Source organism: Pteropus medius, unplaced genomic scaffold (assembly GCF_902729225.1).
Source record: "Pteropus medius unplaced genomic scaffold, Ma_sr-lr_union100, whole genome shotgun sequence".
Taxonomy (NCBI): domain Eukaryota; kingdom Metazoa; phylum Chordata; class Mammalia; order Chiroptera; family Pteropodidae; genus Pteropus; species Pteropus medius.
In genome coordinates, this window is record NW_024343732.1 from 5,467,570 (window position 1) to 5,492,508 (window position 24,939).

Sequence of the window (24,939 nt, forward strand, 5' to 3'; positions counted from 1 at the left end):
AATGAAACGTGGTAAAATACGGAGGGGACTATATATGCTTTAAATCCAAAGGAAGGAACCTTGGCCCTGTCAGGGGCATCTGGAGACAGCAGTGTCTAGGCTCCCTGAGGCCAAAAAATAACTTCCGGGAGCAACCCATGTTAGTAGGTTAAGAGCCAAGTTCTATTTCTTTGGAAATTCATAAATGATGAAGCCTCCGATTCCTTGGAGTTTTATAAAACTTATAAAAATACATCAGTGACTTGGCTGGAAACATCCAAGGACTCAGAGTGAAAAGGCTGTGACGAAATACAGATCCTGAAATACAGGGCTCTTGAAGCAAGCAGGAGCCTATCATGGATTAAGATGGGCAAGGAAATGGGCAGCGACCTTGGACTTAAGCGTCCTGGTAGATGAGGGGCCTGTTTGATGACTGTGAGGATGATGATGTTAATCGTGATGACGGTGATGACGATCATAATGATGATGGTGTACTGATGGGGATATCTAATACTTATTGAGCACTTATTTGTGCTGGATTCTGTCCTAAACACATTGCTTCTATTAACTCATTTAATCAATCATCACAAAAACCCAATAAAATGAGGAAACGGGAGACCAAAGATCAAGTAACCAGACCAATGGAAAAACGAGAGTTCAGACTAGGCAGTCTGACTCCAAAGTACATCTTGCTAAGTTTTTGAAGCTCATCAGGAATGCCAGGAGAGAAAAACCTATGTTGGAAAAGAAGAGAGTTTGCTCTGGAAAAAGCATCATGTCCTCCTGAATCTCGGGCTGCTTCCTCTGCCTCCCGCACCCTGGAATATCCATTTTCGACCTATCTCTGTAGAAGCCTGCCTTCAAGGGATGCCTCAAACCCCTCCTCCTCGATGGCTCAGCTTGAAATGACCTCAGTCTCGTCTAAACGTCTGCAGCATTTACTTTTACACCCCTTGCTCATGAGGCAGTAAGCTGGGCAGTCAGCCTGATATTGGATTCAGCCTGCATCTTCTTGGGAAATGATGGAAACTTTCTGAGCTCTACTTTCTTCATTTGTAAAAGGCAATGATATCTATCTTGTCAGGTTGGGATTATGAGAAATGAACGAGACAAAGTATGTCAAGTTACTAGGGATGCAGAGGGTAGGTATTATTATCAGTATTATATCTTATATATTATCACCTATTTGTTAGTCTAAGTTGATCGGGGTTATATCTTATTTCCTCCACTTGAGGTGAGCTCCTGGAGAGCAGAAACCATCACTACAAGTGGCTATGGAATAAATGAATTCTCCATTCTGCCATCTAGTCCAAAAAGTACTCAATGAGTGTTTGTGGATTTCTAGACTGTAGGACTGAACAGGAGAGGAAAGGTTAACACAAGAGCCTAGCATGCTTTAGACTCCAGTTAACAACCAATGAGTCTCCTTTAGGCCTGATTTATGTAAATTTATGTAAATTTATGCAATCTCAGAGGACAGGGCTTGCTTTCCTGAAGCAAGCACTTGGTGCACCAGGGGCAGAGCACAGAGATGGGAAAACCAGTGTTTCTCATCCTCTTTCCTGTACCACCCAGTTGTGTGGTGGGTCGGGCAGGACAGGAAGTGCCACTGAAAGACAGTGGCCTGGGTGTCCAGCTGCAGTACCACCAGGGAGATCTGCAGGCTCCTGGCTTCTTTCTGACCTGGGTTTGACCTGCATCCTGACCCCCAGCTTTCCACTACTTCTGGGTTCTGGCCTGTCCCCTGAATTGCTCTTTCTCTGATGGTTTCCCCACCTACACCTTGGCCCTGCTCTTCTCCCTTGTACAAACCCTGGCCCGGGTGACCACAGGCCTGGGGCAAGAGCAGGGCACTGGGGAAAAGCCACGGCCAACCTCTTGCAGCAATGTTATGGACTCTGGACCCACAATCAACTCTGCAGGTTATAATCAGATTTTTAAGATTAAGACATAGCATAGTGCTCTGCATGTTATAAAGGTCAGCATTGTCTTATGAAATTGTTTCAGCTTTTGTGCACGGTATGTGCTGTTATGTGTATTTCTGATTGGGAATTGCAGGCAAAAGGGCTTTAAAGCCACTGCCGTAGAGCTGCCCTGTCCAGTACGGTAGCCACTGGCCACACTGAGCCCTTGGAATGTGGCCAATCCAGACCAAGATATGCCGTTAGTGTAAGACACATCCTGGACTGCAGAGTTAGTATGCAAAATGTCAACAACATCAATAGCATTTATATTGAGTTAATGTTGAAATAATGTTTTGGATGTACCGAGTAAAGAAAATATATTATTAAAATTAACTACATTTGTTTCCCTCCCTCCCTCCTCCTCTCTCCCTCCCTTCCTTTCATCTTCCCTTCCCTCCATCCTTCCTTCTTTCCATCCTCTCCCTCCCCCGCTCCCTGCTTGCCTGCCTTCCTTCCTTCCTTCCTTCCTTCCTTCCTCCCTTCCTTCCTTCCTTCTTTCCTTCTTTCCTTCCTTCTTTTCTTCATGTAGCTACTAGAAATTTAAAAATTACGTATGTGGCTTCCATAATATTTCCATTGGACTGTGTAGGTCTAGAGTATTGAAACTTCTTCACCAAATGTTCATTTCAGCTGACCCTATTTATGCAGCTGAAACTCATTCATTCATTCATTCATAAAATGAATATCCCCAGAACACTATGAGCTCGGTACTGAGGACAGAGACGTAAAAGCCACAGGCCCGCCCCCCGTGTGGTGCTCGGTCATGGGGGCTGCTGGACGTAAACAGACAGCTGGAGTTCAGTCGTGTGCAGCGGGTCCTGCAGCACAAAGCCCAGAGCCTGACTCTGACCTGACATCTGTCCTGGTGAAAAGAACAAGTTTCAGAGAATCGTAGGAGGCTAGAGCCAGACCTCATACATCATAAATCCAGTGGAGTCTCTGAGGCCAAGAGGTTGCTCAGGGCCACCGTGCAAGTAGGTGGCAAGGGTAGGGCTGGGGCTCCAGTGGCCCGGCTCTCAGTCCTTGGCCTTTCACTGCCCTCGCCTTGGGTGTGGTCAGTTGGTCCACCAGCCAGAGCTAGGGCTGAGGATCTGACCCTGTCTGCTCTGTGACTTGACATTGAGTGTGGAGTTTTCCCTTTCTGCCCACCGGAGTTGACCCCACCAGGTGTGGCAGCAAATAGTAAAATAGGAAATCATCCAATGGTTCTTTCAAGGACAGCGTCGAACATGCCAAAGGTCTCTTCCTCCCAGAGTTCCACGGGCCCATGAAAACCTTTGGCTGCTCTGGACAGTGAAATAATTAGGTCAAACAGACATGCCCAGGAGACATGGAATGTTTGTCATCCAGTGCTTGTGTATCCCTCAGAATGAATGGTCTCTGTCCTGTCGGCCTTGGGGGAGCACAAACCATCAAATCAGCCAATCAGGAAAATGAGCTGTAGGAATCTTTGAGATCTAAAGGGAAGATTGAATTGCTCACCATGACTGGGGAGGAAGAGGACTGTCCTGGGGCCTAACAGGCTGCTGGTGGGCACACCGTGACATTAAAGTCCACCTGAGACCCCGCACTTCGGGGCACGCCCGGGAGTCTTGCAGGGATTGGAGAACAGAGGTAGAGAGGTGTTCTGAATGAGAGCAGCACTAGGCCAAGACAGGTCTAGAGAAAGAAGCCCAAATCTGAGAGTCAGAAGACTGGGGTTTCAGTCTTTCCCCACCAGTCACTATCGGGGTGACCTCAGGCTTGTTCTCCTGAGCCTCAAATTCCTCATCTTTGGAGCAGATGACCTAAGCTCCCTCCAGCAGGCTGTCTGACCCCAGGACTCTCTCTCCAGCCCACTGGGCGATCATTTCCTCTGGGCTGTGATCTATGACCTCGCCACATTCCTTTCTGTGGGGCGATGGCCCTATGTCTGACAGCGTGGAAACATCCTCTCCCCACAGGATGGGACACCCCACCCCTCATCCACAGCCCACTCTTTCTCCTCCCCACCCCCCTCCCAGCCATGGGTGCCCCTGGTCCAATGCAGCCTCCCCGTTGGTCAGCACCAAAAAGATTCTAGGAGATGACTGATTTTACTTGCTCAGCCCCCAGTTCTCCAGGAGGGCTGGGCACTCCTGAGCAATGGTCTGGGATTAAGATCCTCCCTTCCCTGGAGGGCCAGGGCTTGTGGTATTCTCAGGCTCAGGAAGGGGTGGGGGGTGGAAGATGGAGGGTGAGGACATGCTATCTGCTGTGTCATCATGTCATGTTCACAACATCGCTTTCCACAGAGTGACCCATTTGAAGGCCTCCCATATTTTGTTCTTTGCTCAAGTGGAAGATTTTTCAGGACACTTAATGAAAACCAGGCCCCTTCTCCTTAGCATCTCGTGACATCTGGAGAGGGGGCATCATGTTCCCAGTCTCTGGTGGTAGGGAGAGAATGTTTTTGGGGCTGTGCCAGAGTGAAGAAGAGGATGTTTGTGCCCAGGATGGTCCACAGCCTGATGAACCTTGAGGTCCTCTCCTGGAGGAGGGGCCTAGAGTCCTGGTTTCTCAGTGGAGCAGTGGGAGCCCTGGGGTGGGGTTGGGAGACCTCCATTAAAGTATTCATTAGCTGCCAATACGTTGTCTCATCTTGGGCACTTAGTCCCTTCTCTGGGGCTCAGCTTTCAAGTCCATGTGAGGGGACTCAGTGTTCCCTAGGGCCCTCCCAGCTCTGACTGCCCAGGGAGAGGCCTGGGATTCTCTAAGAGCAGCAGCTGCTGGAGACAGGAAGCAAAGCGAGAAGAGCCTGGAAAGCAGCAGACCAGCCGGCCGGGCTGGGCTCCAACGCCATGCTCTCCATGAAGAGAGGCCACGGGAGTCCTCCCCATTCCTTACCTTGCCCCAGCTGGGAGCCAGTGATGGCTTCTTTGGCACTCCCAAAGCCCAGCTCTCTGCAGACCACGCTGGCAGACACCAGGTCCCACTTGTCGTCACAGATGGTACCCCATTCTCCATTCTTGAGTACCTCCACGCGGCCCTCCCCGACGTTGGCACCACCTCTCAACCGCACCAGGGGTTGCTGAAGAAACACATGGTCCTGCTGAGCGCAGAAGCTGATGCATGTTCAGCAGGCAGTCACTGCTCACTCCCCTCGCTTCCCAACCACCCCCACTCCAAGCCCGGGCACTGAACCTGTACTGTGTGTGTGTGTGTGTGTGTGTGTGTGTGTGTGTGTGTGTGTGTGTGTCTAAGGGGGCATTCTGCATGGTCAGCCCTGCTGCAAGCTCCTTTGCCAGCCTCTCATGAAGCTTTAGTCCCAGACCACTGGGGAACTCATTGGGACCCTCATTAGCTTGTCACCCCAAACCCATGCCTGGCTCAAAGACCTCACCACCAGCATTTCCTTCTACCCCGTCATCCAGAACCTCAAGCTTCAGAGCAACAGAAAGAAGCTCCTAGCCTTCAAAGTCTGCAGATTCCAGGTAGACCATCATTCTATCTGGCTATAATAGAGTGCTGTCGACCAGCCCTGTGGGTGACTCCGGGGCACTAAACAGACTACACTGCGAGGATGCTACTCTGCACGCTGGTGAGAGGCGGGAGGGGGAAGACGGGGAGCTAGAGAGTGGGGTCTTACCAAGAAGGCTGTGATTTAGAGAACGAATGTGCCAAGGAAGTGGGAGGCTCACACTGGCTAAGACCGACATCTGCCCTGGAGCTGGGCTCCTGCTTGGCCACCAGGCTGCTCCCACCACCCCTGACTCCGCTTCAAGTCCAAATCGGCTCCCCTCTTCAGAAGATGCAGCCCCACCAGAGATGCAGACAGGGTGGGTGGTTCCAGTTTAAATACCCCAACTGCTTACAGACAGCTTGGAAGCCTTATCACCTTAGGGTCTATTTAATTGCACAGGAGTATGACCCACTCTCCATTAGCATCTTGACCTCACTGGGTCCTATCTTACAAGATGGGAGCTGGGCCACTTGACGCCATCTGCCCACATATCCTTGTTTGCATCGGTCTCTGTGCATGCATGTGTGTATGCGTGTGTGTGCACCCGTGCACAAGTGTGTTAGCGTGGGGGACTCAGAAGGCTTTAAGGTTCCAAGTTACTGCTGACACTCATTTGATTCAACACAGAGGTACTAAGGGGTGACTGCAGCCTTTCTATGTGTGTTGGATCAGATCAGCCTCTGCTCTCCTCTGGCCTGGGGCTCCCTTCACGGCTCCCTTCTCCCCCGAGTACCGTGGCCCAGCCGAGTCAGGCCTGGTTGGAGGTGGTTTTTTTTTTTAAGACATTCACATATACTAGCCACTTTGAGGGGCAGGGGATTAAACAAGATGCTGTGTCTCCATCTTCCAGTAGAGGTTCCCACTTGGCCACATCTCTCTCTCCCACCGACTGTGTCTCGTGGCTACCACTGCAGGGTGGGGTGCTATGACAGCACCTGGTTTTACAGACCTTAGGCGCTGCTCTGACCTGGGCACTAGGGGGAGAAGAAAAGGGACTGGGGCAGGTACCAAACACCCACTGGCTTCAGGGATCCTGATTCTAGCGAGCTTAAGAAAACAAAACGAGTAAAACTGCTGGCTCCAACCTGTTTCCTAGCGACTGTGTCCCCGCCTTTCTCCCACCTCCCTTCCCAAGCTATCTAGCTGGATGCCAGGGTCCCCTTCCCATGGAGCGGACCGTCCGCGACTCAAGTTTAATGGAGGCAGAGTGCCAATAACCTCGCCGCAGCCTGCAGTGACCAGGCTGAGTCATGTGGCCCTGGAGGAAAGAAAGAAACCAAGGGAAAATATGATGTAAGGCTCTCTTGCTCTCTCTCTTTTTTAAAATTTGTTTGGTATGAACTTGATTCCTTTTGCTTTAAACTGCACAGTAAGAGGAATTTCCAAACAGTAGGACCTGGCATTCTGGGTGACACATGAGGAAAACTCCGAGGCTCAGGCTGAGGATGTGGCCATCAAATCACATGGCAGGGGGCCAAGTGAGGGTGTGGTGGGGCAGCAGGGGGGCCGCCACCGTGCAGGTGTGCCTGTGCCACCGGGTCGCACACATGTGCCGTGTGGTCAGAACTGTGCGCTCCAGAGCGGGCAGAGCCAGCTGCCGGCTGGAAGGGCCAGGCACGCACTCCAAATAGTTCCCACACCCTCCGGTCGATGGCTGGGCTGCCACATCCATTTCTCTCTTTCGTTTATGTTTTCTTCCTTAGTCCAAATACACCGCCCCCCAGTCCAGGAAGGGTCCCCAGTGTGGTCTATCTGGCCCCTGCCCTGGTTTCTCTTTCCAGATGGATGAGTGCTGTTACTCCCTTTCCAAGAGCAGGGCATTGGTGTCGGCGGGGAGGGGTGATTGGAAAGTACAGAGGGGAAGGAGGCGGGGGCAGGCAGGAAGGGGGGGAAGGAGACACAGAGCAGCGCTGCCTCAGCCAACCAAGCCCGCCAAGTTTGGGGAGGGGCTTCTACTCCCGCAGCACCGCCTGGACACACCATCTGCCCCCATCACCACCTTTACCCTTCCTCTTAACCCTACCGTGTTCAGAGCTGACTTGGAACTCACCCCTGCCCAGCTGACTGATTACTAAGTTCTGAGGTTTTGTCTGGCACAGGGACTCATTCCCTAATAAACGATCAATGCTCTTTCCTGCCCCTCCCTCTCCTCTTCCATGTGTTATTCCCACCCACTATTCCCACCCGCCAGCCCCACGTTAGCAGTTTCCAGAACATGCAAATCCCAGAGAGCCTTTGGTGGATATTTGAACAAAGCAGGGTGGGAAAAAGGAAAGCCTCTTCATGATATTCGAGGCTTTCCTTTCGCGTTCTCTTTCAGAGGCTGGGTCACGCTGGCTATGGTTGAGGTGGTTCACTTGTCCTAGGAAATTGGTCTGTCGAAATGGAGGTGTTAATTCATGTGAGCATACGTGACTCACAGGTGCTGGTGCATATGCACATGATGTGACCGATGGGTACAGATGACATGAATGTGGTAATGGCAAGTTTTTCATTTTCTACCTTTGTGAAAGCTTTTAAAATTTTTTATCATTTCTCTTGAAGAATAAACCAAAACATGTTTGCAAATCTTTGCAGCTGATCTCAAGTGCTTTTGAGAGCTATATTGCAGTCTCAAAAGTTCCAGAACTCTGTTGTCCTCCGAGAATAGTGCAGAAGCGCAAAGTGCTCCCCTCAACCCCATTTCATGCCAGGAGATAGTGCATGTCCTCCGCAGAGGGGATTCCAGTCTCAGAGTGAAGCAGCAGGGGTGGAAGGACAGGTGGGGATCCTAATGATATGGGGAAGGGGCCCAGCTGCTTGTCACACCCTAGAGCTGGCATCTACTGGTGAGGCTGGCCCTGACAGATGTTCTCTGCCTTCCTGCCCTCTAGGAAAGTGGTCTGAGTTGGGGCCATCTCTCCTCACTTTCCCCTGGGGGTCGCTGTCTATTCCCTTAACCATCAGCACCCCACCGCCCCCCAGGTGCCAAGTGGCCAGCCTCCTGTCCCGTCCTCACCTCTGGCTTGTAAGCTTTCCGGAATCTTGAGGGTCCATCAGGGCTGAAGACCTGGCCAGGCACACAGCTCACCACAGCCGGCAGCCCATTCTCACAGGTGATGTTCTTCACGGGGTCCCGGGACACCCGAGGGCCCAGCTTGCAGCTGGAGACGTGGGCCTCTGTGCCCGTGCAGTCCATGGAGAACCTCCAGTAGCGCTGCTTCTTCCGGGCAGCAAACATTCTGCAGAGGGCGGGAGGGGGCAGGTGACCAGGCTGTTATGACGTCCACCCCTCATTCCTTCTACAACTAGGCATTGGGCACCTGCCCTGGGCCTCTGGTGGAGGAATTGGACAGATATGGCCCCTGCTCTTGGAATCGGTCGGGCTTCACAGACGGGGGTCTTCACAGTGCACCTGCGAGCACTCGCTGAGCACCTCCTGCCATGCTGGACCCCATGCTGGGCACTGGGGGGCAGGACCTGGAAGGGGACGTGGCCTCCTGCTTCTTGGCAGCTTACATTCTAAGAGACAAGGGGCTAACTCAGCATAGTAAGATGATACTAACGCCTATAAATACAAAATGCGAAAAAGTCTCTAAAAGAGATCACACCCCTGGTCTCAAGAAACCCCTCAGTCCTGGGCAAACCACATGGTTGGTTACTAGAACTCTCCAGATTTCAACAGTTGCTGTCATCCCCTGCCTTTATTTCCCTTTGTCAATGAGCAGTACAGCTTGATTGTAAACTCTCTCCCAATGATATACAAGATTAACGGTGTAAAGTCAATGAGAAGCATGGAGAACGGTCTAAAATTATCCCTTCTGCCAAATCAAAGTATAATGTGCTTGGTAATGGAAATTATAACGGTGATGAAACTCAGCTACAGACTTTATCAAATCTTCACCCAGCAGTCAGTGAGGCTGGGGCTGTCTCCACTCCATGTCCTGGGGAAGCTGGGTCCGTGTGCTTGTCTCAGTTTGGCAGAACCCAGTGAGATGCCAGAGACAGCCAAAAGGCATCACTGCCGGCTGCCCACTGGAGGGGCTCCCAGGACAGTGGGATCTCTAGAGTGGGCAGAAGCGAGATCCTATACTGCTGGTCCAGCAGGCCTGGAACTTTCTGCTTTGTCTCAAAGTGAACGAATGGGATATGAACACAGAGGAAGGAAAAACCCAACAGATACCGCCAACATCTTTCTTTAACCAAAAATTGAGACTCGTAACAATTCTAGCGTATCTGTGGGCACAGTCACACAGAATCTTTGAAAAAAGGACTGTTCTGGAAAATTCAGGATGTGTGCTCAACAGAGCTGCAGCCCAGCGTGGAGAACTGCCCAGGAGGACTGTCGATAATTCCAAGAACCCCATTCCCGGGAGGCCCCTGGACTTGGAACCGCAAGCTCCAGCTTGTTCCCCAAGACACCCCACATCAGGAAAGAGAACACACTCAGGGCTATCAGCTGCACAAGGATTGGCTAACTCTCACTGGCCTGGAAAATTCTTTTGCTCTCAGCTTTCAGAGAACACCACCCTTTCCTAAGAAGAGATGTACCCATCTCTTAATATAGAGCGAAGCACCCAGAGCAAACACAGAAGGCTGCTGCCTCCCCCAGGCGGCCCTGCCTCCCTCTTATATCAGCTCAGAGGAATGCGCTCTGACCCTCCACAGGCTCCCACCATGCAGCACCCACCTCTCCTCCATGAGTCACTCTGCACAGGCCTTGGGGGGGGATGTAAATATGAGCCCTGTGAAGCATGGGTGGAAGGCCCACTCCTGCCTAGCGATTGGAGGGGAACCGGAGTTATGGGATGGCCACTGGCCGAGTGGGAAGCCTGCTTGAGAAAGAGGCATCCAGGCCTATGGCTGGGGAGCAGGAAGAACACTGGGCTGGACTGATTAAACTAAAACCAAAAAGTCCTGGTGGCTCTCCCTGAGCCAAGGGGAAGCCAGATTATGCGGGGATTCTGCCAGCTGCTGAGTATGTCTATTCCAATTATATATTCTGGAAGTAGGGAAATTACACAGGATGGGCCCCAACTCCTGATCGCCTGGCTTCCATAAGCCTCCACTCTGACTGCAGGGACACAGTGACATTTAAGTCTCCTGTATCAGTATCAGTTCATGGCCAGTGTCCAGTGGTCTCCAAAAGTTCTGATGACTTCCTCTTTGCCAATGCACAGTTATCCTGATATAAGAGCCCAGGTCCCCTCGGGGAAGGCTGGGAGAGAGATTAACAGTATAAAACTTTGGCAGTGGACCGGGGTCCTTCCTCCGGGAGACCCGGCTTCTCTCCATGCAGTGGGTTCTGGGTCTATAAATTGGCTCAAGTGTGGGAATTATTGAGGGCTGTGACTTTCTGTTTTTACGATTCAGGTTAGGCTTTTGTTCACTTGACCTAGAACTTTTCTGTTTATACGAAACAAGTAAGAATCATTAGTCTTCTTATCTGCAGTCATGCACCACATGACGACTTTTCAGTCAATGATGAACTGCATATATGACGGTGGTGTACCGTATAGCCCAGGTGTGTAGTAGGCTAAGCCACGTAGGTTCGTGTGAGTGCAGCCTATCACGTTCACATAACAAAGAAATTATTTAACGACACATTTCTCAACATGTATTCCCAGCGTTAAGCAGCACATGACTATACTCCACTTCTAGGAACACCGTGATCTCCTAGCCAGTGCCATAGTTCTACATGGGTTAGACTATTCTGATTGCTTATTTTCCCATCCCAGAGCCATGCCCACCTTGCCGCTGCCACCTCAGGATCAATTACCCCTATTTCATTTAGATTTCCCAATTCAGTGACTGCAGCCCCACTGTGAGGTCTGGCCTACAGAGAAGAGTGATCACAGAGCTCTCCAAGGATTCTGAGACTCCCTCGCAGAGTTGTGAACGGTGTGTCCTCTGGACTCTCTCAGGGTGGGTGACTAGGTCTCAAATGACAAACTCAGTTTAACCTTTTGATCTCCCTTAAGCCTTTGAATCCCCACCTCTACATGAAACCTGGGAGAAAAGAAGTAGGAAGGAAGGCTGGCATTTCCATTTTACTCATGGACATTTTGGTCCTGGTTTCAGCCAACCAACCAACCAAACAGAGCCCTTCTGAACTCCCAAGATGCAACGCTAGATGCTCGTGTCAATAAGTCAATATCAATAGCGAGTTCCTGCTTTAAGAAAACAAAAAACTACAGTATGAAATGCTCCTGCTCCAGGGATGGGCCCCTGAGGCTTTGGCTTCATTTACTTCGAGGTGCATGCCCAGCTCCCCAGCCCAGCGCAGAAGTCAGCTCACAGCAAAGCGGCCTGGAGCAGGGAACCTGACTCCCCTCGGACAAGCCTATGGGCACGGAGGCCCGTGGGAACGTGTGGACAACCCTTTTGGACTCCTCTGATTTGGGGAGGGGTGGCTAGCAGAGGCTCTGAGGAAGAGCTGTGGTCCCAGCCTTAAGGCCACTCTGAGGCCCCTTAGGGCCTTGGGACCTGGAGGTTAGCAGAGGGAGCCAGGGAGGAAGAATTTCCAAGGTTGCAAAACTCCTCATGGGCCTGGCGCATACATGGGCATTACTAACCCCATCCCAGAGGGAGAGTTACTTTGAAAACAGCTTTCTTCAGAGAGAGCCACTTCCCCTGCCCCATGGGATGGGGTGGGGGCGGGTGACACCAGCAACCCCTGGGACAGGCTGTGGGAAGGATAAAAGGGAAATGGGGAAAGATGTTACTGGAAGCCGCGAATTCAGGAACCATACAGAGTGTGACCCTCTCTCTGGCTCCCAGGCTTCTCCTTCCTCAAATTCAGAGTAGGGCTTGCAGACACCCCATGCCCAGGCCAGCCTCACCCCAGCTCTCGGACATATCAGCGAACTCCGTGGCGGGGGCTTGGGCTGAGTGACCAGGGTGGAACAGGTCTGAGGTGGAGGCAGCAGTGCGGACTGCTCTCCCTGGAGTAGCCCTGCGGGATCTGGCGGGAGTGGGCGCTGTGACCCTCAAGTCGAGAGCTTTCAGGCCTGGGTCTCCCCTCGTGCAGACTGAGAGCTTGGATGACCCCGGGGGCCCACGCGTGCACTGGGAGTCCCTGCTCATTGCTAACAGCTTCCTCTAGCCAGCTGCCATTTCGGCTCCTAATAGCACCACCAAGGCACAAAAAATCTTTCCCAGCACACCTCTCTCGTTTGGGGTCCAACTTGCAGCTGAGTTCCAGAGATGAACACTAAATGGCAGACAGAAGCCGAGAAGGTATTGCCCCGCCCTTCTGCCCCTCCATACCACCTCCAGCTAGAGGTCAGGAAGAGAGCCTTGTGGATGCTCCCAGCCTTGGAAGCCTTTGCCTGCCCCCATCTGAAAAAAACCCAAAACCATAGACTGGGAAGTGGGAGGAGCCAGGATGGTGGTTTCAAAACCCATATATAAACAGATCCCCTGGGGCCCAACCGCCAAAAGAGACGGGAGATTTTCTCCTCAAAATTAGGAAAAGGACTCTGAACTGTCTACAGTTGGAGAGGTGGCTTTTCAAATGCCTTCTGAACAGGCACATGCTGCCTGGCCTCGGGCACTCCATTCTGTCCTGGGCAGGGCTGATGGCAGCCCTCCTAGGCTCAGAACTGCACTCAGACCAGTCTGGGACACTGTGGGGCCTCCAGGTGGGAGCCTGTCAGGGGATTTTGCTATTCTTGGCTCCAGTTGGTAGGAAACACTGAGAAAATGTCCCCAGGGAAGGAGCTGGCCAGCCAGCAAGAGTTCTCCAAAGTACTCAGAGGAGGAGCCCCCAGGTGCAAACAGGAAGGTCTGGGCCACGTTTAGGGGTGGGAATTACTACTAGGATCAGCCCCTGGGGGTGGGGGGCACTGAGCCCAACAAGCTGAGCAGCCACGTCACTAGCACTCAGCCTCATGGTGGGCCGGGGGCTTCTAACCCAAGGTGGCCAGGCCAGGCCAAGCCCAGGGACCCGCAGCCTGCTCTGACCCCAGGAAACCAGACGGAGAGCTGGGGCTGGATCCCAGGTCTCCTGACTTCCTCTAACTTGAAAGGAAACAGGAGTGTGGACCCCATAGCTGGAGACCTGTGTTTGGATCCTAAATCTGCCACCTGCCTCTCTGGCTTCATTTCCTCAACTCTAAAATCAACCCCTATTTCTTAGTGACATGAGGATTAAATGACTAAGAACAGAGCTTGGCACATGGTAAGCACTCCGTAAACAGATTATTATTATCATTATTAAGGGGAGATAGGAAGGCCCCACTGCCAACCAACATACCACGGACACCCCTCAGGGCAAATGACTCTAAGTCCTGTTTCTACTCCTTTTCTCCCAGGATATATGAACCTTGGGAACCAGAAAGGAATTGTAAGATTTCATGGGGATTGGTATAACCGATAGACTTGATCAGTTCCTCCATTTCCTAACAGTTGCTGCAAGTTCCAGATTTCTCAGACTAATCATTTGCTGAGGGCAAGTAAACCTGTCCTCTTAAGCTGGTGCTGTCCTTGCCTGCCACGCCTGAGTTTTGCCCTAGTTCAGCCCCTTGGTCGCTGAGCTGTCAGCACGGAGGTGGATTTTTCTTGCCCTCCCCCTCCGCCACACCTCCCCGCACTCTGCCTTTGTCATCCGTGCGGGGTCTGTCTCCCACAGGTCTTGAGCTCCTCAGAGGGAAGGCCCGCACATGACAGCGGGTTGGCGGAGGCCCTGTGCCCAGCACCCACTGCAAGAGCCTACTCTTCACAAGGCAGGCGACAGCCCAGGAAGCCGTGCTTCGCGTGGGCCTCTTACTTGTACACTTTGGTGTTGTACGTCTTCACCCCAGGGAAGCCAAACATGCCGCAGACCACACGGGAATTCTTGGCCGTCCAGTGCTTGTCGCAGATCTGCTTCCAGGCCCTGCCGTCCTTCACTTCCACGTAGCCCTCCGTCACAGGGGTGCGCTTTCGGTAGGCGGAGAGGATGGCTCGGATCCGGATGTCTTCCACCTGGATGTTCAGGTTCTGGGGAGGAGGAGGAGGCACCAAAGGGCACAGGTTACTTTCCTGTCTGGCCTTGGAGAGGCGACTGCGGGAGGGCGCTCATCCAGCCTGCCTCCACCCCTAGGCCCTGCACTACGGGTGCTCCCCATGGGCACACAGCACGGGGCCCCAGGTAGGAAACATTATGTGTGGGAGGGATTACTGCTGCAGGGGCTGGAAGAGAGGAAGCAGAGGTGACCGAGGCGATCGGAAGACTCAGAGGGTCCCAGCGGCTTCTCTCATGTCCTACCAAAAAAAAAAAATGGAGAGCAGAGGGCAGCAGCCTCCTCCTGCAGGGGCCTCAAAATTAGAGCAGAAGAGAGAATTTGTTCTTTGAATTTTCATGTTCTCTATTAAAAATAACTTGGATTTTGCATTTTACTCCAAAGCATGCGTGTGCGTGCATGTGAGTGAGTGTGTCTAATCTTTCCTAAGACTGAAGTTTCATGCAGATGACCCTCGGCTGTCCTCAGGCTCATCATGTCCCAGGATTGGCATTCCTGAGCGAGAAAATACTAGGAGAGAAGGGGAGGAGTTGTGTGCAGGGACCCAGGCCTGCTTAGCAGGCAGGCAGGGGCGTCCCTGGGGACAAAGAGGTAGGGGCAGACACATCTGTGGCAACATATTCTGAATGCCTTGGCGCCCGTGGAAAGCCCCTCCTCATCCCAGCCCCACCTACCTTTCTGTGGCAGGGCCTGGATAGGAGGAGGCAGAAGATGCTGGGGCGCAGACTCCTGCTCCAGTCAGTGAGGGTTCTCCTCCTCACACCCCAACCCCGAGGGGCAGGCTATGCCCCTGCCCCATGCCTCCACCCAAGTCCCAGGGATTTCGTAGGACAGGGGCCACCAAAGAGGCTCAGCTGGGCAAGAAGAACGGGCTTATGCTTTTTCAAGTTTCACCCAATCTGCCCTCAATGCTATGGAAGCTTCCTCCTGAATCTCTCATTTCCAGCCCCTCCTCTCTGCCTCTGCCCCTGCCCCCTAGGGCCACTACTAGCTCTTGCAATGTCCCCTAACTGAGTCCCTGCCTCCATCTTTCTCCTCTATCCATCTATCACAGTACCAGCCACCAGCAAGCTCTTTCTAATTTTGTCCCTTGACCACCCACTCTTTGTCTATGTAGTAACACCCAAGTTACTTAGTGAGGTGCCCACAGCCCTTCATGACTGATTCCAGCTCTCCTCCAGCCCCCTCGGTGTCCCTAGCCCCAAATCTATACTCAGATCCAATAAATTGCATTGTAATGATAACAGCTACTGTGTGTGAGCCCAGCAGTAAGGCTCGATGTGCTTTCTGTCACTTAGTCTTTAAACAATAGAACACGGTGCATTATAGCAACTGTCATCGCCATTTTCCACGTGAGAAAGCTGGTTGACTCCAGTTACGTCCCCAGGACCTCCTAGAGGCAGGCAGGAGTGCCTGAGGTACAGGGCGAGAAGCTCTGAGGTGGGCCAGGAAGAGAGACGTGGGCCGAGCAGGGAGGGACCCGATGACCGGGGGGCCCGAGCCCCTGTCTGCCCGGGATGCAAATGAACCACGAAGGTGAACAGGACCATTATTTGGGTGCCCAGGAAATTCGTGTCTCCTTGCCACTGGCTTCAGGGTGCAAAGCCTGCTGCATCAGTCCTGCAGGGTGGTGGAAAGTATGTGGGCTGGCAGCGATGGCATTGGGCTCTGGTTCCCTTCCACGCAGAGCGGAAGGAAAGCCGCCAGCAGCAGGATGATGTTGGCCAGCTTGGATCCTGGATTCTTTCCAGCTTCCCTCAGGCCACAGAACCCGTGCCACAAAGACACATGGACAGGGACAGGCCAAGAAAGGGCCTGAGGTCTAAACCGGCCCGTGGGCCAGCCCCCTCCTGCCTCTTTCCACCTCGGAAGCTGGGCTGGAATTCCACCGTGTCATCTGATGCCCAGATGGCGTCAGCCCTGCGGCTTCCCGAGGCAGGCAGCCTGGGCCGACGGCGTCGCATTTGCAGACCCTCCCCGCCTCACCCCCTACCCCAGCGCTGCCATGGGGCACCATCAGTGCAGGCTGGCCAGGGGGAGATGTGAGATGCGAACCCCGGCACCTCGGCTGCAACAGGAGGAGGGCCCGGCAGTGGGAGCTCAGCAGACCCTGTGCCCTGGTCCTGACGGAGGACAGCATCCCCTCGGCAGAAGTGTGACTGGTGGGGGAAGCCAGGCGGGCTCTAGGATGTGGAGCAAGAGGCTTGGAGAAAGTGCTAGGGGAGGTGTCATCGTCCTTGTTCTTTCTAACTTTCCTGTCGTAAGCCCTGTGTGGCCCTGTGTGTGTGTGTGTGTGTGTGTGTGTGTGTAGGGGTGGGGTGGGGGTGTGTGTGGTGTGTGTGTGTGTGTGCTTCTGTTTGTGTCTGTGTGTCTGTGTACATGTCTCTGTGAGATGGGTCTTTTCGTGTGTGTTTGTGCACACGATGACGTGCGCGTGCAGGGCCGTGTGTCTGCACGGTGTGGGTCTCTGGACATGTGGAGTGTGTGTCTGTTTTTGCACCTATGTGGTGGAGGACAGGGCCAGCGGGACCTGCTTCTCCAGCACCTTAGAGGAGCAGTCAGATTTATATTCTTTGTTCCTTCAAAATAGAATATCTTCTCATCTCCCTCCCTGGAATCAGTTCCTTTCTGTTCTGTTGGACTCAGATCCACCTCATTCATTCATTCACTCATTCATTCATTCATTCAACAAAATACAGTCTCTGCCCTCCACAGACCCTGCCAGGTTTCCTTCCGACCGCGAGGCTTGCCTCTTCTCTGAATGATAATGATTGCGAGGGCCCTCGTTTATCAAACACCAACCAAGTCATTACACGTCAGGCTCTGTGCTCAGACTTCCCCGTCTATTTCCTGGCTCAATTCTCATGACACCCTGTGAGAAGGCTAATGTTACACCACGTTATAGGGGAAACACGAGAACACTTAGCAGGGTTTTACAACTTCTCCAAGTTCACACAGCCAATCCGCAGGTAAACAAAGATGAAAACTGAGTTCTGACTCCAGGCTCATAACCACTGGTCTCTGAGCCGTCCTCGGCCCCCACCCATGCCCTGTCCACAGCCTGGCATTGAGCTGACCCACGTGGGGAAGGCAGCCGGGTGGCCCTTTTGGGGCCTGCCGGGTGCTGTGCATATTTGAAGTCTACCCTGTGTCCGACTGGAGGAGCCGTGAGTCAGACCCGGGTGCACGTACGTGAGGGCAGAGCTGCCTCCTGGCTGCTCCTGGACTCCGGCCAGGGCCAGCAGGGAACCCTGCATGGCTCGCATTCAGCACTCCCAGCTAGCTAACGAGCTCACGTGGGCCGCTCAGAGACTCTGTGTAGAAAAACACAGGCACACACACATCATTTCCCCCTTACTTCACTGCTGCGGCATCCCTTCCATGACCACAAGTATTTGCATTTTTTCTCCCAGAAGTTCAACTCCAAAAGAGACAAGACGATTTGAAATGCTAAAACATACACGTATTTTTCTTTCCTAGCAAAGGGCTCTCTAGACTTGCTAGTTTTACATCAAACCCAGCAGCCCGGAAGCTGGTAACACGTCTGACACATTTTAGATTCGAATTAAAGTTGGAATGCTGTTCCTCTAGCCAGAGACAGTAGTTCGTTCACCCAGCTCTCCAAAGGCTTCCCTCCAGGGAATCCACAGAACCTTCTGAACTTGTCTTCCTCTGAGCTCTCACATCCCTGGGGAGGGCCCAAGCCCTGGGAGTAATTATCACTCGCTTCCCAGAGGGAAAATCGAGCAGGCTGTTTCCTTCCTGCTTCAGCCTGTGGGCTGCTGAAGAGTGTGGAGTCCCAGTCTTGTGCCTGACTGGTATCTCGCATTTGCAGCTTCTGTGAATGACTTGCGAATTCCACAATGTGACAGTGTGGGGCTGTCGCCAATGAGGAAAAGAATCACTAGTTTTGAAAGTCTAGTTGGAGATTGCATCAGAGAAAGAAATGGGGGGCGGGGGCAGGGGTGGGAGGAGGCGAAGCAAGGCAAACAAGCAAGTCCTTCATAATGTGTCTGAGAACTGGTCACAGCCCACAGCGCCCCGGGGAGGCATGTTTGCAGGGCCAAGTCTTAGTCCAGGGAGCCTCCTTCTCTCCATTCCAGAAGTCATAATTTTTTAAATTGTTCTTTTAAAATATTTATTTTTCAATCACAGTTGACATTCAATACTATATTAGTTTCAGATGTACGACGTAGTGATTAGACATTTATATAGCTTACTTAGTGATCACCCTGATAAATCTAGTACCCATCTGACACCATCCATAGTTATCAAAGTATTATTGACTATATTCCCTATGCTATATTTTACATCCCTGTGACTATTTTAATAACTGGCAATTTGTACATCTCTATCTCTTCCCCTTTTCTACTCATTCCCCTGACATCCCCTCCATTTTGGCAAGCATCAAACTGTTCTTTGTATCTATGAGTTTTTTTCTGTTCTGTTTATTTTGTTTTTTGGATTCCACATATAAGTAAAATTGTATGGTATTTGTTTTTCTCTGTCTATTTCACTTAGCATAATACCCGCTAGGTCCATTTGTGTTGTTGCAAATGGCGAGATTTTATTCTTTTTTATGGCTGAGTAATATTACATTGTATATATGAACCACACCTTCTTTATCTATTCATCTATGGATGGACACTTAGGTTACAGTGTCTTGGCTATTGTAAATAATGCTGCAATGAACATAAGGGTACATACGTCTTTCAAAATTAGTGTTTGGGTTTTTCTAGATACTCATAAGTAGAATTGCCAGATCATCTGGTAGTTCTATTTTTAATTTTTTCAGGAACCTCCATCCTGTAGAAGTCGTAACTTAACATCAGCCCAGCCTTCCCACCTCAGAAGTCCTCCCTGGAGTATTTTTGGGGTGGGGGGACCATGATGGAGATACAGTGGTCCACCATCATCCCAGCTGGAATGCATGACTGGTGAGTTCTATACAACTTTGGCTCACTTAGCGCCCCTTCCCTCTACAGCTAGCCGTTTCCTGCATCTTCCTCTCAAAGCCCGCAGCTTTCTTTATTTAGCTATTTAAAAAAATAGTCTTCCAGATAGAGATCCACCTTCCCAACTGCCAGTGTGGCACCTTCCTCGGCACATCAAACCAAATCCATCCAGGACGCCCTCAGTCTCTCCCGCATTCACCAAGCGAAGCTCTGCAGAGCAGACCAGAAGCCTCGCAAGCCTTTCGCGCCCTCTCTTTTCCACACTCTAGTATCCCATTCTGCCCAGCAAGGCCTTTCCTACCCTTCCATCACCTTTCCATCCCCACTTCTGACTTTTTTTTTTTTTAATTTGGTCATGTGTGCCATGAGAACTGTGAAAACAGAAGAAGGGAATTATAATTTGGTCATTTCCCATGGGCCCTGTGTGCCCTCAGTCTGGGTGAGTAACTGCCCTGGGTTGCGCCACACGCCACCGGCCCCTTCACCCAGCTGACCACTGTGCGTTCACGTGTCTTGCTCAGAAGCCCCCTGTGGCTCCCCAGGCCTTCGGCTCCAGTCGAGAGCCTCTCCAACCTTCCCATCTCATTTCCGTTTTTCTAGCCAGCGAGCTTCTCCCACTGTCATGTCACGGCCACTCTTTGAACCCCAGCATCATTTCTCTCAGGGACAATTTCATTCATTCATTCAAAAAACATTTGTCGAGTGCTCTGACGCCCTGGCACTGTGAGAGGTTCTGGGACACACGGGTCGATCGGACAGCTGAGTCTCTTGCTAATGACGGAGGGGTAACGAAATAGCACCACCGCCTCCACAAAGCCCCCACCCCCAAACATCTCATCCACATACATTTGATTTCTTCCTTATCCTTCTAACATCTGCTTTCTGAGTCGCTCGTTCAGTCCTTGTTTACACCGACGATCTTGTACTACTCTTTACCGGTCCACGTATTTTTGCTGTCTCATTGGACTGGGAGTCCTTCAAGCACAGAACTGTGTCTTGCTTATTTTTATATTACCCATGGCTCCCAGTACCAGACAGATACATAGGGGGTCCTCAAATATTTTTGGAACGAATCGATAATAATTTCTAAAAATCCATTTACAGGAATTCAGTCTAGCTAGAAACGTTGGGCTCCCAAGCCAAATATTCAGTAAAGACGCCCTTTATTCTTTGTTCAATGCAAAGTAAACAGAGGCAGCACTTGCCTCCCTTCCTATGGCACAGGCACTACTTATGTGACTTGTGGACGCACAAGGCCCGTTCTCTTGTCATCTGAGCTATCTACCACCCTCCCTTTTCCCCTCGAAATATGATTGCGAATAACATTATTGAATAGAATAGAAAGCTCATCTGAACCTCAGCACGTGTTTGATGGTTTAGCTAAGTGGGTATTATCTGTAAAGGTACCGAGGCATGTTGCATTCAAAGACTCTGGCTGTACTATCATTATGCCCTTTTGATGATCATATCGTAAGTAGTTGCCTGTAACATTCTCCAGTCAGTGGCTGGGTCGGATGGACGAAAGGGGAGAGGGAAGGCACTGTGGTCATGTCTGTTCGTCAGCTCTGTGATGGAGACCAGCTAGGGTGGAGGGGACGGGACGGGAGTGGTGTGGAGAGCTGAGGTCATGCTGAGCTACCAGAGGAAAAAGGCTGTAGTCTGTCTGGGCTCTCCTCCTATAAATCAAGAGTTTTGCAACACCGCTGGAAAATCAAATGCTCTGTTTCATTTTCCAACCTGAAAGCACTGGGGTAGGTAACAGAGGCTGCTTCTTTGGAGAACAGGCAAGCCCTGATGTCTGCAGGAAGCTGGCAGGACACCTGCTCCAGCAACCAGGCCCTCTGACCCAGCAGGAGTGCTGAGGCCACAGACCAGGCAAGTCCTGGGCCAGGCCCAACGATCCACCACACTCCCAGGTGGGGCACTTGATGCTTCTCCTCATAGCAATCATCACCATGGTAACAGAGTAATGATCTATGAAATCGTTTTTCTCCTCTACTAGACAGCAAGCTCCAGCAGGGCAAGACTGTCTATTCATTTTATTAATCCCTTCATTCCCAAGGTCTGGTACTCAATTAATTACAAAGTATTGAACAAATGAATGAACAGATACAGCATCCAGCTGCCTTAGCAACAGCCTCAGGTGGATGGGTCAGGCGACTCCTCGGCATTGAACCCTCTAGCATGGCTGAGGTGACTCAAACGAACCCTCTAGCATGGCTGAGGTGACTCAAACGAACCATTGGGGCCCACTGCAGAGCCGGATTGGACATCACCAGCCCTAATCACATCAGCTGACCACCCAACAGAATGGATCCACCCAGGCAGGGCAGAGAGAGGCTTCCTCCAGCTTCCTCCAGCTTCCTCAAGCCCCTACTCCTTCCACATAGCAGCCCTTAACACTGATCTTTCCCCATGCAATGCCATGCAATTTACCCTCCATTCCACACTGTTCAAAGTTTGAGTACATACTGTCCATTCATTTATTTCATCTCACAAGTAATTATAATGGTATTTCTGCCTATCGAAGAGTTGCATGTGCAATGCCCTGGCCTTGAGTCAGGTTTCCCAGATTTGCCGGGATGTGCACCATTTCAAATATTTTGTCGTGTTAGCCGCATAAATGCCCTTTTGCTTTTTCAGATGCTGTGACCTATTTTTAGTTGGGAAAATAGGTCACCTTAGAACTACTTCTCTTGTGTCCCTTGTGGTGGCTGGCAAGCCTGACCACACAGAGGCCCTCGATAAACAGAATCAAGGAATGTCAGCACTGGACAGAATCTCATTCATCCTCTTGCCTGAGCTCCCTATGAGCTGGAGACACAGTGCCCAGGACAGCTTGACAGTTCAGCGGGGCCGGAGATTCAGGGCTATGAACTTCCAGTGCAACTCTTCACTCCCTTGCCGAAGAGTTCGGCACAAACTGCCCATTTGTTACCATTTTCCCCCCTGCCACATGGGGAGACCATCTAGCTCTCCTGTGGCCAATGGGAGAAGCGGGTCTATATTTAAGCTGCTAAACTGCCTTCTAAACTCTCAGAGATGAACACAGCTTCCCTTTTTTCCCTAAACCACCCAGCACAACCTGTTGCCTCCTCTCTCTGGTGGTGGGGGACAAAGCTCCCGGTCAGGAGGTGCTGGGACATTTCTGGAGTTAATTACTCCATTTTGGGCGCTGGGCCTCCACCCCCAGGAGCCCCCAGATGCTGGCGAGATAAGGTTGCTGTGGCCGAGGGAAACCTTGAAGCATTTGGCAGCTGACTGTGACTAATAAAAACCTGGACTCCTGGAATTTAAAAAATTCGCAACAGCCTCAGTCCCTGTGTTTAAGATAAGAAAGAGCTTTTTCAGGAGCCCTTCCCAAGCATGCGAGACAGTAGAGGGTAGGGGTACCGGATTCTCCCAGCTCTGTCCTCCTCTGTTGGCTCCTCAAGACCCCCTGGGGCTACCTGATGTCACAAGGGAGAAACTGAGGCTCCAGGGCCACGGGAGGATAGGCCACACCTAAATCTCATAACTTAGGGATTTCCAGTCAGTTCTGGTAACCTAACTGCTTTTGCAAAAGAACTTTTTTAAAGTGTGTGGGGAAGAAGGTGAGGCGGGGAGGTGGAGAAGAGGAAAAGACCTGGATGTTCCCTGATCTAACCACACGCGGCCCCAGCCCCGAGCCTTTCTATGAGCGCACGACTCAGCAATGTGCAAAACAGCCAGTGTAGAGAGGTTTGTGAAAGCAGGGCTTCTGGATTTGCAATCTCTCCTTATCTAATGCTTTTTCCAACTCGTCCACCCGCCACAGACAGGAAACGAAGCCTCTCGCTTTAAGAGCCTCTGTAATCCTAGGAAGGTTTCGTTAGGGCTGTTTCCTAGGTTTAAAAAAGATCTGTTTGCTTGGAACCAACAGTATTTCCCATTTTATTCTTTGCTCCTGCTTACCTCTTTTTAAGATTCTGCAGTTTTAAGGTTTGAGACCCAGTGACCTTATAAAAATGCTATTTTACAGTGAGGTGTCCAAAAAGCCCAGAAAGATTACTCATCTGGACATACAGCTGCAAGTCTCAGGCTCCACTGGGACCTGGCTTCAGGTGACCTGCCTTCAATTCTGGGGTCTAAAACTTAGCATACACAGCAAGATGTGACAGAAACGGGAGAACTGAGGCTCTGCTTGATTAATTTTCTGGATGAAACAAACCTAGACTGGTAGGAATAACTCCACAGTCTGCAAATACTTTTACAGAAATCATCTGATTTATTTCCCCCTACAGAATATTTAAAACTACCTTGTAAATGATGAGTGCATGCTACGTCATTCTGATGGAGAAACCACTGCTACTTTGGATTGCAGACTGGCACGGTTAGAAGGCACTGAATTCAACCCGCTCATCTTAAAGAAGGGAATGAACTTGCCCAGTGTCTTAGCTCCTGGCCACCAGGGAGCTCAGGGTCCAAACCTGTGACCTCCCCCTTGGTGGGGTCGTTCACATGAAGAAAGTGTGCTCTTTCCTTTTTTTAGAAGGAAATTTATGAAGTGTCAAGGAGCCCCGGAGGATGCCCCAAGCAGATGCAGGAGTCCACGGGAAGCACACTTAGCTCATCGAGTGAAATTCCATCAGCCAGGCCCCAGGGCTTAGTGACTCATGCTTCTGGCATCCCAGAGTGGGATGAACTTGGTCTAGACTGATGTGCAGTTTTCTTCCACTCTCTGCTTGGGGAATTCCGGTGTGCTCCTGAGAAAGGACGCGCCCATGAGGGTCATCTCTAGAGTTCTGCGATCTGTCCCTAGTCTCCAGAGGTCAATGGGGACGGATGTTATGGAGCCTGCAACGGCCCTGCAGAGTAGGGGTGGGAAGAGATGGGGTGTCTGCATCACGTTCATTAGTCCAGTCATTTATACGTGGGGTCCCAAGACATGGAGAAAGCATCACCTGTCACTTCGCTTTGACCATACTCTCCTCTTGGCCACTTTTAAGTATATGGGCCCTGAACTGGGGAAGTCGAGGGAGGACTTTAGACCTCACAGTCTGATGTGGAACAGCGGGAGTGAAAAGTCTGCTCCTGCTTTCAAAGCCAAGGTTGTGAGGGGCCAGAGAAGAGGCAGGGAGAGAGTTGAGCACACAGCACACACGCACGCTAGCTGGCATCCCGTGTGTGTGTGTGTTTGTGTGTGTGTGAGAGAGAGAGAGACAGACAGACAGACAGACAGACAGACAGACAGACACCAGTTCACATAATGACAGACACTGCCAACAGCCAGCTGTGGGTGCCCCCTGTGTGAACTGGGCGCATTTTCATAAATACAGAGTAACAAGGAATCTTAGAACTTGGCAATCACCTCTTCCTGCTTTCTTCCCAGTGCAGGAATCCGGCTGCAATTTTCCTGACTGGAGGCCATCCTGTTCCTGCTTGAACTACTCCAGTGACAAGGAGCTCACCACTCATAGGGCCTCACTGTAAAAGGTCATCCACTGCAAAGGGACAGCCCTCAGTGTTACAGAGTTCGCACGCTGAGCTGAAATCTACATCCCATTACCTTCCTATCCATCTTATTTCCGGGAGTCAAAACAAATCATACACATCGT

At 51.3% G+C, this 24,939-nt stretch overlaps 1 protein-coding gene and 1 long non-coding RNA gene across 5 annotated transcripts in view; both read right to left on the reverse strand.

Annotated features, from left to right (window-relative positions):
- LOXL2 (lysyl oxidase like 2) overlaps positions 1-24,939 on the reverse strand; it is an 84,477-nt gene that overhangs the window by 24,023 nt on the left and 35,515 nt on the right. For 2 of the 4 annotated variants that reach the window (XM_039868133.1, XM_039868134.1), the window contains exons 4-6: positions 14,174-14,385; positions 8,423-8,645; positions 4,809-5,013 (exon numbers count right to left, since the gene is read on the reverse strand). In XM_039868133.1, the coding sequence (XP_039724067.1) occupies positions 4,809-5,013; positions 8,423-8,645; positions 14,174-14,385 (640 nt within the window). The remainder of the gene's footprint in view (positions 1-4,808; positions 5,014-8,422; positions 8,646-14,173; positions 14,386-24,939) is intronic. The other 2 variants (XM_039868135.1, XM_039868136.1) reach the window with 2 other exon arrangements.
- On the reverse strand, positions 17,231-18,354 carry LOC120606650 (uncharacterized). The gene is made up of 2 exons (XR_005653937.1): positions 18,062-18,354; positions 17,231-17,722 (listed from the first exon to the last, which is right to left on the reverse strand). It is a non-coding gene; the product is annotated as an uncharacterized LOC120606650 (long non-coding RNA).